The sequence below is a fragment of the Amyelois transitella genome, chromosome 29 (genome assembly GCF_032362555.1).
Source record: "Amyelois transitella isolate CPQ chromosome 29, ilAmyTran1.1, whole genome shotgun sequence".
Lineage (NCBI taxonomy): Eukaryota > Metazoa > Arthropoda > Insecta > Lepidoptera > Pyralidae > Amyelois > Amyelois transitella.
Window position 1 is genome coordinate 1,135,048 of NC_083532.1, and position 19,812 is coordinate 1,154,859.

A 19,812-nucleotide genomic window follows, 5' to 3' on the forward strand; every position below is an offset into this window, starting at 1 on the left:
AGCTGCTCGGCTTAATGATGGAATTGAGATCCAAATAGTAACAGGTTGCTAGCCCGTCGCCTAAAAAAAAAGGATCGCAATTTCATAAGCCTATCCCTTAGTCGCCTTTTACGACATCCATGTGAAAGAGATGGAGTGGTCCCATTCTTTTTTGTATTGGTGCCGGGAACCACACGGCACTAAGAAGAAGTAGATTAAGAGTAGTAGTGTCGTTCTCGAACCACACGGCACAACCTCATGTCACCATATCGTCAATATATACCATCGTACTACTATTATAAAGGCGAAAGTTTGTATGGATGTATGGATGTTTGTTACTCTTTCACGCAAAAACTACTGAACCGATTACCATGAAATTTGGTATGTAGGTAGCTGAAGACCCAGAATAACACATAGGCTACTTTTTATCCCAGAGTTCCCGCGGGATTGATAGGGTTTCCATGCGGACGAAGTCGCGGGCGGCCTCTAGTATTCAATAAACCCGCATCACCGATGCAATCATCACTCGTGACGTCAATCATTGAGTAATACTTAATGAATACTTAACTAGTTTTTGACATTGGCATTCTTTTTCCGTCGTCAGCCGCCGGTTAAACAAGTTATAAGTTAAAGTTTTTTAAAGTACCCGCCCTCGTAGCGTGCGCACGCGCAACGCCGTTAGTATCGCGCGTTAAACTATCGCTGTCCCGTTACAAAAAGCGAAACAGCTATATGTTTTAGCGCGATAGAAAACATAGAAAACGGGTTCGCGCGCGCACATGCTACAGGAGCTGGTTTACCGAGCGGTGTCCGTTTTTTTTTTTAATATTTCATACGTACATACATATAATCACGTCTATATCCCATTCGGGGTAGACAGAGACAACAGTCTTTTACAGACAAGCAAGGCCACGGTCAGCCGTATGGAATGATGGAATTGAAATTCAAATAGTGACAAGTTCGCAGACCATCGCATCTACAAGCAGAATCTCAAGTTTATTTACCCTTAGTCGCCTTTTACAATTTTTAATCTATCTATGGGATAGATATGGAGTGGTTCTACTCTAAAGCGCCGTCAGTAAACATATTTGAATTAAAATAAAAAAATAAATAAATAAATAAAAAAGAAATAAACCATTCGATCTTTTGGCGCGAAACTAAAATAAAAAAGTGACATTAACCAATTTAAAAAAAGAAGATTATTGAACGTATATGCAAAACCAGCGCTGCTTCTAAATGTCCAAATTTACATATTTTAATATCAACCGGTGTAATTTGATCTCCAATAACCAGTAACTTCTTAAGACTTAAGGGTCTTTATTACTGGTCTGTACATATTTCAATATTAAACCAGTGTTATTTAATCCGCGAATAGGATGACTTCGTTGAGAGTTGGGTGTCTTCTAAGGCTGGATATTATGATGTGCTAATGGACATCCAAGGTTCGCGTGTTTTTCCATTCATTTCACGTACGATTTGATGTAAGTCTGTCTGTTTCTGTTAGTTTTTGGTTGAAATTACTTAGAATTCGTCGAGAAATCTGTTATATCTTATAGATAACATAGAATTGTATTATTTTGAAGTATCTACTAAAAAATAGTGCCGTATGGTTCCCGGCACCAATACAAAAAAATAATAGGACCAATCCATCTCTTTCTCATGGATGTCCTAATAGGTGACTAAGGGATAGTCTTACAAACTTATGATTTTTCTTATAGGCGATGGGTTAGCAACCTATCACTATTTGAATCTCAATTCTATCATTAAGCCAAACAGCTGAACGTGGCCCGTCAGTCTTTCAAGACTGCTGGTTCTGTCTACCCCGCAAGGGATATAGACGTGACCATATGTATGTATGTGGTTAATTCAAAATAAATTACGGCTGTAATAAGAGTTGATCCAAAATAAATTTGCATTTTTTAATTTCCACTGCAAAAGACATCAACGCGTTTATCGGATGATTGGGACATTACATAGACAAGCTTCGAAGTAAGTTAATAGACTAAAGGATGACCTTGAATGATGACCTCAGAGGTCACTGACCTCTTGACACGATCATGGTTACACATGCAATTGCCTGAATGTGCAGGTTTCCTCACGATGTAAGACGACTGTAATATCCTAATATTTTAAATGCGAAATTTTGTGTGTATGTCAGGATGTCAGTATGGATGTTTGTTACTCTTTCACGCAGAAACTACTGAACCGATTACGATGAAATTTAGTATGTAAATAGCTGAAGACCCAGAATAACATATAGGCTACTTTTTATCCCGGAGTTCCCGCGGGATTCCACGCGGACGAAAACGCGGGCGGTTTCGCAAAACTTGACGCAAAACAAATCTTTCTGACAGAACCGAAGTCTGTCGGGTACGCTAGTGATTATATAGAAACTAGCTGTGCCCGCGACTTCGTCCGCATGGAATAGTCGTTTTGGGCATCATTGAAGCCCACAAGGGTGAATAATTATCCCCGTTTTTTTTTCACATTTTCCATTATTTCTTTGCTCCTTATAGTTGCAGCGTGATGTTATATAGCCTAAAGCCTTCCTCGATAAATGGTCTATTCAACGCAAAAAGAATTTTTCAATTAGAACCAGTAGTTCTTGAGATTAGCGCGTTCAAACAAACAAACAAACTCTTCAGCTTTATAATATTAGTATAGATTAATATATAGATTTCCTGGATGACCTTCGATGACCTCATGGGCCGTTGACCTAGCCTCTCCTAGGCTTTGTCTGTGACAAACAAACATTCAGACATAGCCTGATAGAGGTTACGTTTAGTCCCATTGACTCTACGAACGATTGAAGAGAGAAGTGCAATGAAGAAAATAAAATATTGGGAGTTTTATTCATACTTGATTTTCTGCATTATAAGAAGAGAATGAAGAATTGAACAAAGATTGTGGCGACATCTCTATGACATTAGTCACAACAGCCAATCGCGCGACGCTAGCAGCCAATAACAGCGCAGAGTCTAAATCGCGCAAGCGAAGATTTCACGGATTGGAGCATATATACAACCTCCGACTCAACATCGTCTGTCGCGCGGTTCCCCAGGCATCACACCAGCCTGCAGGAAGATCTTCCCTTTGGTGGCGGTCGAGTCGAATCATCGCCTGTTACAGAAGCATTGTACACATAGGTATCTAAACTAATCATGGATACTCCGTATCATCCAGTTTGGTCAGCGAAATGCTTTATTGAACTTAAGTATGAAGTAGTGCCGTGTGATTCCCGGCACCAATATAATTAAGAATAGGACCACTCCATCTCTTTCCCATGGATGTCGTAAAATGAGACTAAGGGATAGGCTTATAAACTTGGCAACCTGTCACTATTTGAATCTCAATTCTATCATTAAGCCAAACAGCTGAACGTGGCCATTCAGTCTTTTCAAGCATGTTGGTCTGTATAAAAATAAATATATATAATAATGATAATTAATACCTATAAATTTAGTAATTATAATCATTATCCTCAAGTATTTTTTTTTTAAATATATATAATTACCTATTAACAAACCAGTTTATATATGTGAATGTATGTATGTTTAACATACTAATGTTACCTAAAAGAATACTCGTATTTATTTTAAAGTTACCTAAGAATACCTTTCAATCGTGGCTACATAATAGCGAATAAATTGCATGCACCCTTCCTGCACATAATGTTTGTTAGTTTGTTTGTAAATTCTTTATACCACACTAGCTGTGCCCGCGTCTTCGTCCGCGTGGAATAGTTATTTCGGGGCATCATTGAAGCCCTCAAGGTTGAATAATTTTTCCCGTATTTTTTTCCCATTTTCCATTATTTCTTTGCTCCTTATAGTTGTAGCGTGATGTAATATAGCCTAAAGCTTTCCTCGATAAGTGGTCTATTCAACACAAAAATAATTTTTCAATTCGAACCTTTGATCCTGAGGTTATTTGGCTCTTTTCAAATTTTTAGTTATTATTAGTATAAGTATTTTCAATATTCTCATATATCTACATAATAAAAAGGCCCCCTTTTTTCACTGTCTGTACGTAAGTATGCGCTAACCTCAGAAAGTTGTGAATGGATTTTGTTTCTAATTTAAAATTTTGGAAAGAGGGTGTTCTGAGGTAGGTTTATATTTAATAATGATACCCGCGCGAAGTCAGGGCGGGTCGCTAGTCCTACTAATATTATAAATGCGAAAGTTTGTGAGTATGTCAGGATGTCAGTGTTTGTTACTCTTTCACGCAAAAACTACCGAAGCGATTTCGATGAAATTTGGTATGTAGGTAGCTGAAGACCCAAAATAACATATACGCCACTTTTTATCCCGGAGTTCCCGCGGTATTGATAGGATTTCCATGCGGACGAAGTCGCGGGCGGGTCGCTAGTGTAAAATACATTCAACATAAAGGGAGTCGGCCTCGAAAAGATATAGTTATATGCTATGTACCAACTGATTAGCATACTGGAATATGACCGGCATAGAGACAGAATTAACATACTTATATGTAATATTTTACTTTATTTTAATACATACGAGGCTTGCTAATATGAATGTATTTTTATTGAAGTTTGTATTTTTATGTCGGTTCATCTGATGTTTTTTTATTATATACATATACAGTCTTGAAAAGACTGATAGGCCACGTTCAGCATTTTGGCATAGTGATAGAATTGGAATGGAATTTAACTTAACATATCAAAGAAATAAAAATATTTCAAAGAAATTTCAATAGTTTTTCTTTTTTTGTTTCAACATTTTTGTCACTTATAAATAATGATGACGTGTCTATATGCAGATTATGTCACTTAAAAATAATGATGACGTGTCTATATGCAGATTATGTCTTTCCATTCAATTTTGTGTCATCACAAGCGCCATCTGTGGTCACAAGTTGTTGTTAATAGATGGCGTTGTGATCGATAATGTCAATGTGCGCTTGCGTTTCTAAATTTCATTTATGCAGCTGGGGCTAACATCAGCTATTTATTAGCAACTAGCTGTGCCCGCGACTTCGTACGCGTTGAATAGTTATTTTGGGCATCATTGAAGCCCTCAAAGAGGAATAATTTTCCCCGTTTTTTTTTCACATTTTCCATTATTTCTTTGCTCGTTATAGTTGCAGCGTGATGTTCTATAGCCTAAAGCCTTCCTCGATAAATGGTCTATTCAACGCAAAAAGAGTTTTTCAATTCCAACCAATAGTTCCTGAGATTAGCGCGTTCAAACAAACAAACAAACTCTTCAGCTTTATAATACCTATTAGTATAGATTTAGAGATAGACAATGGACATTTAACGACATTGAAAGAAACGGTCCACACCTCCCACCCATCTCGACCAGCGCGGTGCGCCCGCGCATTGACGTCAGATAGGCGCAGCCCGCTCGCCTTGACACCTTGTAACCTTGTCTGTTAGGTTATATCTCTAAAACTGACGACTGTACCACGGCTAACTGACTTGGTGACTAACAGAATTTTATTAATTTCGTTTAATTACGTTGTACCCGACACCAATAGAAATAAGAATGTCCAATTCTTATTCTATTGGTATTCTCACTTCATCTCTCTTCAGATCTTCAGATTTTGTCGGTGTAGAGTTATTTATTAGACCTTCACAAAAGTGAAAGAAAATAAAAGTAAAGAAATAAATATATTAACACAATATTTGATGTTCTTGTACTTATAATGTAGGTAAAATTGAGCTATTTTAATCAATATCATTTCCCTGGCGTATAACTGCCCTTTTTATATCGTAGGAGGTTAGGGTCCGCATACACGCGCGACGCCGTTATTATAGCGCGAAAACCTATCGCTCTTTCAATTTATATTATGTGGTGAAACGGGAGAGCGGTAGCTTTTGTCCATGCTACGAAGACTGTCAACCTACTACAACCCTGTATGTATTTTGTCAGTATGCATGTGCACTTTATCGCACCACCCACTTAAAGTTTTTTCTGTTTGGTCAGCTGGTTGACTGGTAGAGAATGCCAAGCGGCATTAAGTCCGCCTTTTGTACATTTTTGTTTTTTGTGCAATAAAGTTTACATAAATAAACCCTGTTAACATGTAAATCTAACCAAGATTGGATTATGGTCTTCTACCTCCTGTCTTTAGTCCCGGTTGCATCCTCACCGCTCTGGAGAGGAGCCCGGGGTATGCCCTGCTTGGATTATGGTATGTAATAATTCTATTTAAAATTTTCATCATATTGTGGTAATAAATATTTTATACCTACGCCGGCTCTTAGCGCGCTTAGTTCATGCATAAGTCAAAACAGTCACGTTTTTGGCTAGTGGTTAAGGATAAACGGACAAAAACTATGCGTTTTGAATTATATCTGTATAAATGTGGCTGTTATTTCAAATTATGCCGTGTGGTTCGCGGCACCAATACAAAAAAGAATAGGACCACTCCATCCCTTTCCCATGGATGTCGTAAAAGGCGACTTAGGGATAGGCTTACAAACTTAGGATTCTCTTTTAGGCGATGGGCTAGCAACCTGTCACTATTTGAATCTCAATTCTATCATTAAGTCAAATAGCTGAACGGGCCATTCAGTCTTTTCAAGACTGTTGGCTCTGTCTACCCCGCAAGGGATATAGACGTGACCATATGTATATATGTTATTTCAAAGGATATACCAACTTCACTATTTTGTTGTAATTTATTAAAGTAAAACATTATTTAGACTTTACCTTAAATATGCGAGGTTATCTAATGCCGAAAGTTAAAATGGTTCAGTTAACCTACTGTTAGACTTCAATTTAGATTTTTTTGTTGTAATTTATTAAGTTATATCATTCCTTCAAATAAGTAAGTTGTAAACGATGTTACGATTAAGAATTACTACGAGCACAATCTGTAAGTTATTGAGTAAGGGACCTTAACCTGCTTACACCCATTCGCTTTAATCTTACGTTATCCTACATAGGGCGGTTTGATTCTTAAGTTCCTGAGACATCTCGTTATGTAAAATAATAAAATATATACAGGACAAATTACATTCCCTACATTAGCATCGAAGTAAGTTCAAAATTTGAGTTACAATGTTGTTATTACATATTTATTTTTACGTTATGTGGTTTTTATATTAAAATAATAGGTAAATAAGGAAAAACACTTTTCTGTGCATTTATTAATATTTTACTTAGTATATTAAACTTAAAATAATAAATAAATTAACTACCTAAGCTCAAATAAATTAAGGTAACGTTTAGGTACTTTTTAATATACTTACATACATCATAACTCCAGAATTTTCTGTTTTATTATGTATACCTACTCGAACCAGAAATCATAATACTTAATAATAATTCTTCATCAATTTTTCTTAAAATGGTTAGTAGTCTATTGGAATGAACTGGTATAGGAATTTAATTATCAAATTATTAGCGCGTAGGGAATCGATATTAGGAATATCGAAAAGGTAACCTTTATTTCGGTCCAAAATGTATACAGACAATTTATTATTTCTGCTCTACTATGAAAACCATTTAATAATTATAATTATCACTGTGAGAGACAGAAAAGGTAGGACATCTCAATTATTTTTAGTTTTATTTTTGTCTTAAATGTCTTGAATCAATTTTCACATAGTTTCCAAAAGGCGTGCTAATTGTTTGGGGACCTGCTGCGTACGGCTCCATAATGACATTGTAATTCTTGTTATCTATCTGTTGGCTGCCATCACGACTCCATGGTACTGAAAATATAAAGAAAAGTAAATAAATTAATAAAACCATATTATTATTTAAATATTTATTTTTAATCAAGTTAGCGCCATCTACCGTCAAGAATTTGCACTAAACAAAAAGGATCATCTATCGGTTGTAATACAAAACTTTTTAACGCCATCTACCATCGAATAGCTATATTTATGAACAATGAAATGCGACATCTATCGGGGATTTGGCAAAACTTTAAGGTTATCAACATTGTCGACGCGTCTGGTAACATATTTAGTTATTACTATTCACTAGCAGATGGCACTGTACTAATTTTATAACTTAAGTACCTAGCGATATGTTTTTTATTTTGTAAGAACTAAGTTAAACAAGTCAGTCAAACTTACCGATACTATGTTCGTCATGGGTTACTTGGCCGTTGTGAATGTGCAAGTGAATCTCTTTCTGTGGCTCCCAGCCGTGGGAGTGGGGCTGATGGGTCTTGCTGGCAAATAGCGCGCCAACCTGAAATTAAAAAAACAAATATGTGTCTTGTTATTCTGATAAAACAAACGATATTCCTTTAGCATAACTTCCAATCATCATGATATTAAGACGAGAATTAAGTCAAGCTTTCGCGAATCCGAGGGGGTGGAGTCATAGTGTAAACCATAGATAATCTTATTTTACTTAACTAATTAGTATTTAAATCTAACTATCTATGAAAATTATTTAAATCTCAATTCTATCATTAATCCAAATAGCTGAACGTGGTCATTCAGTCTTTTCAAGACTGTTGGCTCTGTCTACCCGGCAAAGGGACATAGACGTGACCATATGTAAATATGTATGTAACTATCTATTACTATATACTTAAATATCTATTATTAACTTATATTATTAACTATATACATATATATCTATCTAACTAGTAGTATAATCACATCACTTATTTAACGCACAGGTCTCAGATGCGTTTATAAAGTGACCACGATGGAATGGATAAGTCAACTATTAAGCGCAGTGAATCCCGTCTGATCTTCGCATCCTTTGCAGGGGAACCTTACCCAAATATTTAATAGTGTACCCACACAGGTCACCCATCACATCATTGAAATTGATAAATTCTGTAGTCAGACACAATGGTCAGCAGACGAGTCCAATAATTTTGAGCTCTAGGTGAAAGTACACAGCTTTCATAAAAAAAAGGATAGCATGACAATATAAAAGGGTGTTGGAAAGAGACGGCTATATGTTTTTTGTTAAGTTTGGATCACCGTCGCTATATCAGGAATGTATGACGCTATCAAGAGTGAATGGTCAAGAACCTATATTAGCCGTGTGGTTACCGGCACTTTAAAATAGAACCACTCTATACTTTCCCCTGGGTGTGGTAAAAGACGACTAAGGGAAACGCTTATACACTTAGTATTCCTCTTGTAGGCGATGGGGTAGCAACCTGTCACTATTTGTAGTGACAGGTTCCTAGCCCATCGCCTACAAGAGGAATGGCTTTATATAAGATTGAAATTCTAAAATTTCAATCCAATATGAAGTCATACAGCTGAACGTAGCCTTTCAATCTTTTCGGGACTGTTGGCTGTGTCTACACCGCAACATATATAGACGTGCCGCTATGTATGTATGTATGTTTCTATAATCATACCGACGAGCTTGCATGAAGAGAGTTATCAACGTGATTGAAGTAGTATGCAGGGATCGTGGCAAGTGGAAAAATGTTGTCTCTGCCTATACCTCCAGGGAAGAGGCGTGATTTTATGTCTGTATGTATCTGTTTATTGTAAAGATCCTACATTCCATTTCAACATTCTACTTTTCACCTTCATTCCTCTCTTCATTTCGTTGGCTGTCTCTCGTCACAAATATATACAAACAAAATACACGATAAAGTAAAATAAAACTATATAAAGAGCTAACTGCACAAAAAAATCGAAAGTCGAACCATAGACATGGATTACCTAGACTCCGCGAGTGCACGAATGTCGCGCTGCAAAATGGTGACCAGACATACATACATACATAAAAATCACGCCTCTTTCCCGGAAGGGTAGGCAGAGACTACCTCTTTCCACTTGCCACGATCTCTGCTTATTTCCTTCGCTTCACCCACATTCATAACAGACAAGTGGATTAATAATGGAATTGTGTTTGTTGCATTTGTTGTTTGAGTTGATAATTGTATTGAAGAATCAAAAATGTTAAATCTACCCACAAAAAATGTTTTCAAACTAAGCGACGCCGTCCCATATTTATTTTATTACCTTATGGTCAGCTTAGACTGGTAGAGAATGCTAAACGGCATTAAGTCCGCCCTTTGTACATTTTTTTATGCAATAAAGTTTAAATAAATGAAATACCTAAATACCCAATGTGTTATTCCAGGTTATATTCTAACCAATTCTAACAAGTGCGTCCAGAACTTTTTGCATGAAATCACACATCGACATATCCACAGTTCCTAATAAACTTTCGGATGGTTATAATATATTAGTTAGATTTTCCAACTTAAAAATAATGGAGAAACTATTCGGACTTATTCAGTTTTCAAAGATTCCAAATTTATCATACAGACGGCGTCGATATAGAGTAAATTGTCACATGCAGTATCTAACTGGAACTATGTCTGTGTAGAACCAACAAGAAAAACGTATCGTCATTTCCATAGCACGGTAATGAAGACTTGAAAGTTAAGTTAAAACATCAGTTTAGTGTGTCAAGGTGAACACAACTGGTTATTTTTAAGGGCCTAGGAGACGTCGCCCTTAACGGTAATACATACATACATACGATCACGTCTATATCCCTTGTGGGGTAGACAGAGCCAACAGTCTTGAAAAGACTAATAGGCCACGCTCAGCTATTTGGCTTAATGATTGAATCGAGATTCAAATAGTGACAGGTTGCTAGCCCATCGCCTAAAAAAGAATCCCAAGTTTGTAAGCATATCCCTTAGCCGCCTTTTACGACATCCATGGGAAAGAGATGAAGAGGTTCTATTTTTTTTTTGTGTTGGTGCCGGGAACCACACGGCACTGCCAGTAACAGTAACGGTAATAATCTATACTAATATTATAAAGCTGAAGAGTTTGTTAGTTTGTTTGAACGCGCTAATATCAGGAACTAACTGGTTGGAATTGAAAAATTCTTTTTGTGTTGAATAGATCATTTATCGAGGAATGCTAAAGGTTATAAAAAATCACGCTGCAACTATAAGGAGCAAAGAAATAATGGAATATGTGGAAAAGAACGGGGAAAATTATTCATCTTTGAGAGCTTCAATGATGCCCAAAATAACTATTCCACGCGGACGAAGTCGCGGGCACAGCTAGTTATTTAATAAATTTACATTTACATGCTTAAATACTGACCGATGCTTTAACAGTTAGTGAAAACAATGATAAGAAGGCAACCTACTATATGTACGTACATATATAATCATATATTTATCCCATGCGGGATAGACAGAACCAACAGTCTTGATAATAATGATAGGCCAAGTTCAGCTGTTTGGCTTACTGATAGAATTGAGATGCATATAAAGTTACAGGTTGCTAGCCCACCGCCTTAAAAGAGGAATCCCACGTTTTTAAACCTATCACTTAGTCTTGGAAGCTAAGAGGGAGTGAAATAAGGCGGAAACAAAAAATAACATACTTATAGTCACGTCTAGATCCCTCACGGGGTAGACGGAGCCAAAACTCTTGAAAAGACTGTAAGACCACGTTCGGCTGTTTTATTTAATAATAGACTTTTCAAGACCGTTCGTTAATCTTCTTTTTTAAATTGGTTAATGTCAGTTTTTTATTTTAGTTTCGCGCCAAAACCTTCTTTTTTTATTTAATTTTTTTTAATATTTTAATTCAAATATTTTTACTGAAGGCGCTTTAGAGTAGAACCACTCCCTATCTATCCAATAGATGTTGTAAAATTGTAAAAGGCGACTAAGGGTTAATAAACTTGAGATTCTGCTTGTAGATGCGATGGTCTGCGAACCTGTCACTATTTGAATTTCAATTCCATCATTCCGTACGGCTGACCGTGGCCTTGCTTGTCTGTACAAGACTGTCGCCTCTGTCTACCCCGCAAGGGATATAGCCGTGATTATATGTATATATATATACATATAATCACTATATATATATATATATATATATATATATATATATATATATATATATATATGTAATACAAAATATAACACACTTTAGCAGCGCCCGCCAAGAGCAACATCTTCAGTATCACTAAGGTCACCAACAGAGTCTTCACGCCCACAATGGCCGCCACCACCGCCCAGGTGGAAGCGGCTCCCAGCTGGAAGACCAGGGGTATGAATGCACCCATCATCTTCCTGAACCTAATACCGAAGGTGCGACCTGGAAATTGTAAATAAATAGATATAAATAAGTAAGTAATAAGTTGTGCCATGTGGTTCCCGGCACTAGTACAAAAAAGAATAGGACTACCCCATCTCTTTCTCATAGATGTCGTAAAATGCAACTAAGGGATAGGCTGACAAACTTGGGATTCTTTTTTTAGGCGATTGGCTAGCGACTTGTCACTATTTGAATCTCAATTCTATCATTGAGCCAAATAGCTGAGCGTGGCCTATCAGTCTTTTCAAGACTATTGGCTCTGTCTACCCCACAAGGGATATAGACGTGACCATATGTATGTATGTAAGTATTAAGTGCTTAGGTACATACATACAATAATACATATAATAAAGTTTTCACATGGATGTCGTAAAAGGCGACTAAGGGGTAGGCTTACAAACAACGGGATTCCTTTTGTAGGCGATTGGCTAGCAACCTGTCGCTATTTGAAACTTAATTCATCAAGCTATACAGCTGAACATGGCCTTTTCGACATTGTAGGCTCTGTTTACCCTGCAAGAAATATAGACGTGAATTTATGTATGTATAAATTTAATAACCAAATAAGCCACCTCAAACCCCATTTATTTTGCATATATACGATATATGTAATATTATTACACAATTTTATATAATATCTACACATAAAAATTAGAGAAAGTTTGTCCATTTGTCCTTATCATTAACCGGTTATGGAGAGTGACGTTATATCCTGGGTTTTAAGTGGGTTAGTTTAGTTGACACGCGTTAGTCGCGTCTACGTGTGTGATGTGCTAATAGAGGAAAAGGCTTTTACGTGCGTTCTCAGACGTGAATTCATTCCAAAGTACTTAGATATTTGTAGGCTATAGATCCGAAATATTTACCTTAAAATTAGTATTAATATCTCGTTAGGTCTCATTATCTTTTTACTCTATCCTAAGTATATGTTACTATTATGTATTTATGCGTATTTTTGTGTATTTGTATGTATTTATATGTATTATATATAGATATATATTCTGTGTGTATTTTATTACGTTTAAACATTAATTTATCTTACTCTGCGCCAACGCCAATCTCCTGTTTGGTTTCCTTCCACCCAAAGGATGACTGGAAGAGATTGCTTTAGCGATAAGTCCGCCTTTGTACCATCTCTGTCTGTTTTGTGATGTTTTGTATGTTTTAATCATAAGAGTATGATGCAATAAAGAGTTTATCTATCTATCTAAAAAATAATAGGCCTATGAAGTTGAAATTCTTCTTTAAGACTTATTTGAATTTCAACTTAATCATTAAGCCAAACAGCTGAACATGGCCGGTCAGTCTTTTCAAGACTGTTGACTCTGTACCCCTCAAGGGATATAGACGTGATTATATGTATGTATGTATACCAACCTTCAAGTCTCTAGACTAGTTTGTGGTTTGTCTGTCAGACCGTTACTCAGTTACTGTAGAATTGTATTTTTATACTAGCTGTGCCCGCGACTTGGTCCGCGTGGAATAGTTATTTTGGTCATCATTTAAGCCCTCAAAGATGAATAATTTACCTACCCGTTTTTCCCGTTTTTTTTTTCACATTTTCCATTATTCCTTCGGTCCTTTTAGTTGCAGCGTGATGTTATATAGCCTAAAGCCTTCCTAAAAATCCTAAAAAGCTTTTAAGGATCGTTGAAAAGAATTTTCATATAGGACCTACCAGTAGTTCCTGAGATTGGCGCGTTCAAACAAACAAACAAACTCTTCAGCTTTATAATATTAGTATAGATTTCGGCTAAAACGCAGCTGGTACACACTGTGTTACATTCATAACTTTTGAGAAAAAAGTAATGACCACTTTCCCTTGTCAGAAATACAATTATTTACATGACACGTCTATGATATAACATTAATAGAAAGTTTTTAGGGTCATGTTATAAAAAAGTGTAAGTAAAAGTTACATTTATTTTGTAATTAAGTACATACATACATACATATGGTCACGTCTATATCCCTTTCGGGGCAGACAGAGCCAACAGTCTTAAAAAGACTGAATGGCCACGTTCAGCTATTTGGCTTAATGATAGAATTGAGATGTAATTAAGTACTTATTAGTAATTAGGTAAGTGATGTACTTCCACCAAATAGCTGAACGTGGCCTTTCAGTCTTTTCAAGGCTGTTGGCTCTGTCTACCCCGCAAGGGATATAAACGTGACCATATGTATGTATGTAAGTGATGTGTACTTATGTATTTAACTTTTTCCTCCTGTCTTTAGTCTCGGTTGCATCCTCAACACACTGGAGAGGAGCCCGGGGTATGCCTTAGACCATGGATCCTGGATTGGGTGAGTCAGGTTTTTATACGAAGCGACTCCCGTCTGACCTCCGCAACCCTTGAGCCTAACCCGTACTGGATCGATCATGGTTACACATCCAGTTGCCTGAATGTGCAGGTTACCTCACGATGTTTTCCCTCATCGTAAGTATCATCGGTTAGTATTCAAACTAATGTACGTAACTTCGAAAATAGTGATCGGTACATGGCCGAGGTGGGATTCGAACCTGTGCTTTTGCGCACACGCATCTTAACCGGCCATCTTACCGATTCGTCCATCGACGCTCTTACTAGTAAGTACCTACTTAACTACTTAATAAGAATTAATTGACGAGTGCTACCAAATAGGAACAGACCGCATTTATTTCTCTTGGATGTTGTAATAGGCGACTAAGGGATTAAATACTTTCTCCAGCGCTACAAAATAACCTATAGGTAAGTATGGTTCATCCACACAAAATCAGTCCTAATCCCGAAAAGGCAGACATAATTAGACATAAGCAAGGAAAAAAAGTGTTTGTTTGTTTGTTTGTTTGTAAATTCTTTATTGTACATAACAAATTATAAGTAATACATAAAAACATTAAAAATAACGACGTACAAGGGCGGACTTATACGTCGTTATTTTTAGTGTCGTGTGGTTCTCGGCATTTTAGAATTGGGCCACTTCCGCTCTTTCCCATGGATGTCGTAAAAGGCGACTAGGGGATAGGCTAATAAACTTACTAACTTGTTACTTGTTGTTGTTACAATTTGAATCTCGATTTAATTACGAAGCCATACAGCTGAACGTGGCCGTTCAGTCTTTTCGATACTGTTGGCTCTGTCTACCCGTATGGAATAAAGACGTGACTATATGTATGTATGTACGAAATAAGTGCCAAGCGCGAATCGTGCGTCGAACTAACTTTGAAGTTAACTCAAATTAAGTAAGTAGTAATTTTTCCTCAACTAATAATTATTTGATGCTAATGTTTTGTCGGTCATTACCATCAATTACGAGTAATTCCGTCAGCGAAATCGTTTCGTGTAAGAATTCAGTGAATTCACTGCACTGTCGGTTTTATGTACCTAATGAGTGCATTTGCTTAGTTATTCAACCCCCTACCTTATTTTATTTTTATTTTATTAAAGAATTTATTCAATATCAAATTCAAATTCAAAATTTTTATTCATTATTATAGAAAAAATACTGTCATATCGCTTAATAATTGTCAAATCTTTTGGTTTCACAACTTTGGTTGACATAAAATAAATTACTTAAAACTAAAATCACTGCCGCTTCCAAGGCAAGGCAGTGCAGAAGAAGCGGTAACAAACTGCACTGCATCATTTTCTTTTATAGGGTTCCGTACTAAAAGTTACAAACGGGATCACTAAGACTTCGCTGTCTGTCTATCCCCAGGTTGTATCTCATAAACAGTAACCTAGCTGTCACGCTGAAATTTTCACACTCTACATACAAACATACATACGGGTGTTAACAATCCTTAAGATTAAGTTCTTCTGTTATTCAGTCCTGGCCTGTCAGTCTTTTCTAGACGATTACCTCTGTCTACCCCACAACGGATATAGACGTGACTATATGTATGTATGTAAAATCTTAAAATTTTCATTCGTAAACAATAAGGGATAGGCTTATAAACTTGGATTTCTTCTTTTAGGCAATGTGCTAGCAACCTGTCACTATTTGAATCTCAGTTCTATCAAACAGCTGAACGTGGCCTATCAGTCTATCAAGACTGTTGGCTCTGCCTACCCCGCAAGGGATATAGACGTGAGTGAAATGTAACCAAAAGTTCCCCTTTTAATTACTTACGTATTGTTAGTAACCGCCTATTGTAACAACTTACACCGTGAGATATCTAGTTAAGTTTATGAGAAATTACTTCACGTTGAATAACATATACACAAATACTGTAATAAGCGTACCTAGTAACAATAACTTCTTCCTATTGTCCACTTATAGACATATCTATTCCTTTTTTACATACATACATACATGCATATGTATACGTCGTCGTACGTCACGTCAATATCCCTTGCGGGGTAGACAGAGCCAACAGTCTTGAAAAGACTGAATGGCCACGTTCAGCTATTTGGCTTAATGATAGAATTGATATTAAAATAGTGACAGGTTGCTAGCCCATCCCCTAAAAAAGAATCCCAAGTTTGTAAGCCTATCCCTTAGTCGCCTTTTACGACATCCATGATAAAGAGATGGAGTGGTCCTATTCTTTTTTGTATTGGTGCCGGGAATCACACGGCACATTTTTCCTTTTCTAGACCTAAATACATATATTTATAACCAATTTAAAAAAAATAGAAGGTTTTCATTTCGGCCGTATTTTTAATCGCCTTCAAAAGAAATGTGATTCCTAGTTTGATATGTACGTTTGTATATGTATATGTATGTATGTATGTTTATTTGTCCGTATGAGTAAGAAAATATTGAATTTACATCGCAGCTCTGCATTGAGCTAATAAAATTAAAGTATTGCTCACCCTCAAGAGAAAAAAGAGGGTTCCAACGAATAGGGTGTTAAATCGATACTATGAAGGAAATAAACATCTTCCCTCCCTCTCTTATAATCAATAAATTTAATAAAAATCAAGAGAAAGATTAATAAATAAAGATAAGTAAGTACTAATATTTTATCGTTTTCTTGATCGACATGATTTTAATATCATTCTATTACTTCCTTTACTCTACATTTACGGTCATTAAGGCTACGCAGAGACGCATTGGAATTCACGTTAGTTTCACAAGTAAATAGGTAATCAGGTTAAGACCAAAGCCAGCCTTTGTCATATTTAAGTTTGTTTGTTCCACCGTTGACTTAAGATTTCCGCTTCCGCTTACTTATTTTTTAAGTGTGTAAATAACCTTAGCTTAGAGAAATACTTACCAACAGAAACATCTCCTGTGAATCCCCTTTGGTTAAAAACATCATCACGCACTTCGCTTTGGTTAAAATTAAATTTATCTAAATTATCTACATTTTTGGCATTATCAATACTTTCACTTGTAACAAACTCCTTATTTAACCTTGCCCCATTTACTAAACACAAATTAAAAAATAAAAATAAACAAATAGTCATGTGCACTTGCATTTTTCTGTTTAAAAATAGCAAAATATGAAAACACGGTATGAACCACTTGATAATTTCTTTTAAATCCATTGTCATTATTTGATTATATTTTTATCTTATTTGTAAATTTAATTGTCCATACTTAATAATAAAAAGTAGGAAAACGGGCGTCATTTCGCGCCAAAAGCAGCCTCAAAACTGACAGGGGGCCATCGACACGCCATTTCTTCTTTCACTTAAGTAAAGCCCGTTACACACTACACGCAAACCGGTTCGTAAATGGAATGGCTTTCGCTTTTCATTGATATTCAGATCCTGACCAATTTTGCATTACAACACCCGTGATTGTTTTACCTGGTCAGGGAAAGTCCTTTTTTACCTGAGTTTCGAACTGACTAGACAGTTGTCATTCAATTTTTTTATTCTAAAAATATTTGTTATGCTAATTCAAGTTTAGTTCGGCGTTTTACAAAATCAGTTCTCGGGTAAATAATTTGGAATTATTCACACATTTAAATAACAAATGTTACAAATAAAGTAGTTAAGTAAGTAAAAGTTAAACCCGCGAGCAAATAATGTCTGAAATTGTTTACTGGAAGAAGCGTTTTAAAAAGTTAAACCCGCGAGCAAATAATGTCTGAAATTGTTTACTGGAAAAAGCGTTTTTCAAGAAATTGACTTTTAAAGAAATCTGTTTCCTGCTCTTACTTTTACTGCGATTCTATTCCACTAAATGGAATTTCATACGGTTTTCCCCAATAAATATAAATTCAAGAGGAAAGTTCAAGTGTTAATTTGATCTGCACTCATGACCATGAGACGTCAACTTCATTAATAATCGCTTCTTGTGTATCGCTAACTTTATATACAAAGTGAAGAAATAATGATAATTAAAAAGGCATGAATATTACGCAGCATAATTAGTCTTACTTAGTAATGTTAAGAACCCTATTCTATTTGTAAAGACCTTTAATTGGAATTAATTAAATGATACTACATCACAATCTATTTTTAAATGTAATGTTGGTCAACAGAATATATGAATAATAAAATAGAACAGAAAATATATGCTTCTGAAGGTCTATTCTATCTCCGTGCAAAATTTCCTCAAAATCGGTTCAGTATTGTTCGAGTTAATTGGCTATAAACAAATATACTTATATCGCGATAAGTAGGTAGATAATATTTGTATGGACAGTAATGTAGGTATTTCACTAACAAATCCCAAATATTAATTATGGATGCTAAATTTAAAATTTCGCCTGCCGTCGCGTCGATGCGTTTATGACTAATTTTATGTAAGCATCAGCGACAAATATTAACTCGGATTATGAAATAGTTTCGGTAGTACAACGGTTATAGTGCATTGAATACTTACAAAAGATTGATAAACAGGTTCAAATCCTAAACCTTCGGCGGCCATCCAATGAGTTTTTCATCTATACTAATATTATAAAGCTGATGAGTTTGTTTGTTAGTTTGTTTGAACGCGCTAATCTTAGGAACTATTGGCCTGGGTCTTGGATGTTTATCTATATAAGTATTTATTATAAAATATAGTATCGTTGAGTTAGTATCTCGTAACACAAGTCTCCAACTTACTTGGAGGCTAACTCTATCTGTGTAATTTGTCCCGTATATATTTATATGTAAGTACCTATGTATGTATCTATGTAACAATAATGTAGGTCCTTTGCGTAGTAAAACAAGTTTACAACGGTAAACATTTGCGTAGAACATCTTCAAATTGAGTGAATGTCTGCGCATACGCCGCAGCTATGCCATTGACCCGACACTCTAAATGGGTCTAAGACAAAAAATACCTTAGAATATACGTTTTTTTTTTATTGCTCCTATTGTTTATTAGTTTTTTCTCTTCTTTATCTCTCACTAGAAAGGAGCCCGAAATATGACTAATAGCATGATCCAGTAGACCCCACAGAACAACACGCGCGACGCAGTTTTTATCGCACGATAACATATAACAGCGTGGAATTTTTTTTGTCAAGTAGGTAGCCATGTTGATATATAAACTAATCTCTATGGAATTGAAGAGGTCTGTTCGAAAATCTAATGGTAAAAAAAAAAGAATACAGCCGCGAATCACAAAGAAAGCCGCGCTAAAAATTAAGGTGAAGGTGCATATTATAAAAACGTTTGTACGCAAATCGATCTGACAACCATAAACATTTTAGAAAAAAAAAATAGCTGTGCCGGCGAACGTTGTTTTGCCATATAAATAGTTTTTAATTAATTTCTAGTTAAAAAGAAATGTTAAGGATGGACAAACCTTATCACTAAGGGGTACGAAAAATTGATGTTGGCCTACTCAACTACACTTCTCAGACCTACTCAATACGCTCACAAAATATCATGAGAATCAGTCAAGCCGTTCCGGAGGAG

General features: G+C 35.9%; 1 protein-coding gene across 1 annotated transcript; it reads right to left on the reverse strand.

Annotated features, from left to right (window-relative positions):
- Positions 1–7,387: 7,387 nt before the first annotated feature.
- Positions 7,388–17,775, reverse strand: LOC106130752 (uncharacterized). The gene is made up of 4 exons (XM_013329678.2): positions 17,226–17,775; positions 11,853–12,022; positions 8,036–8,153; positions 7,388–7,666 (listed from the first exon to the last, which is right to left on the reverse strand). The coding sequence occupies exons 1-4, from the start codon at positions 17,503–17,505 to the stop codon at positions 7,521–7,523; spliced, it is 714 nt and encodes a 237-aa protein (XP_013185132.2). The 5' UTR covers positions 17,506–17,775; the 3' UTR covers positions 7,388–7,520.
- Between the last annotated feature and the right edge of the window lie 2,037 nt (positions 17,776–19,812).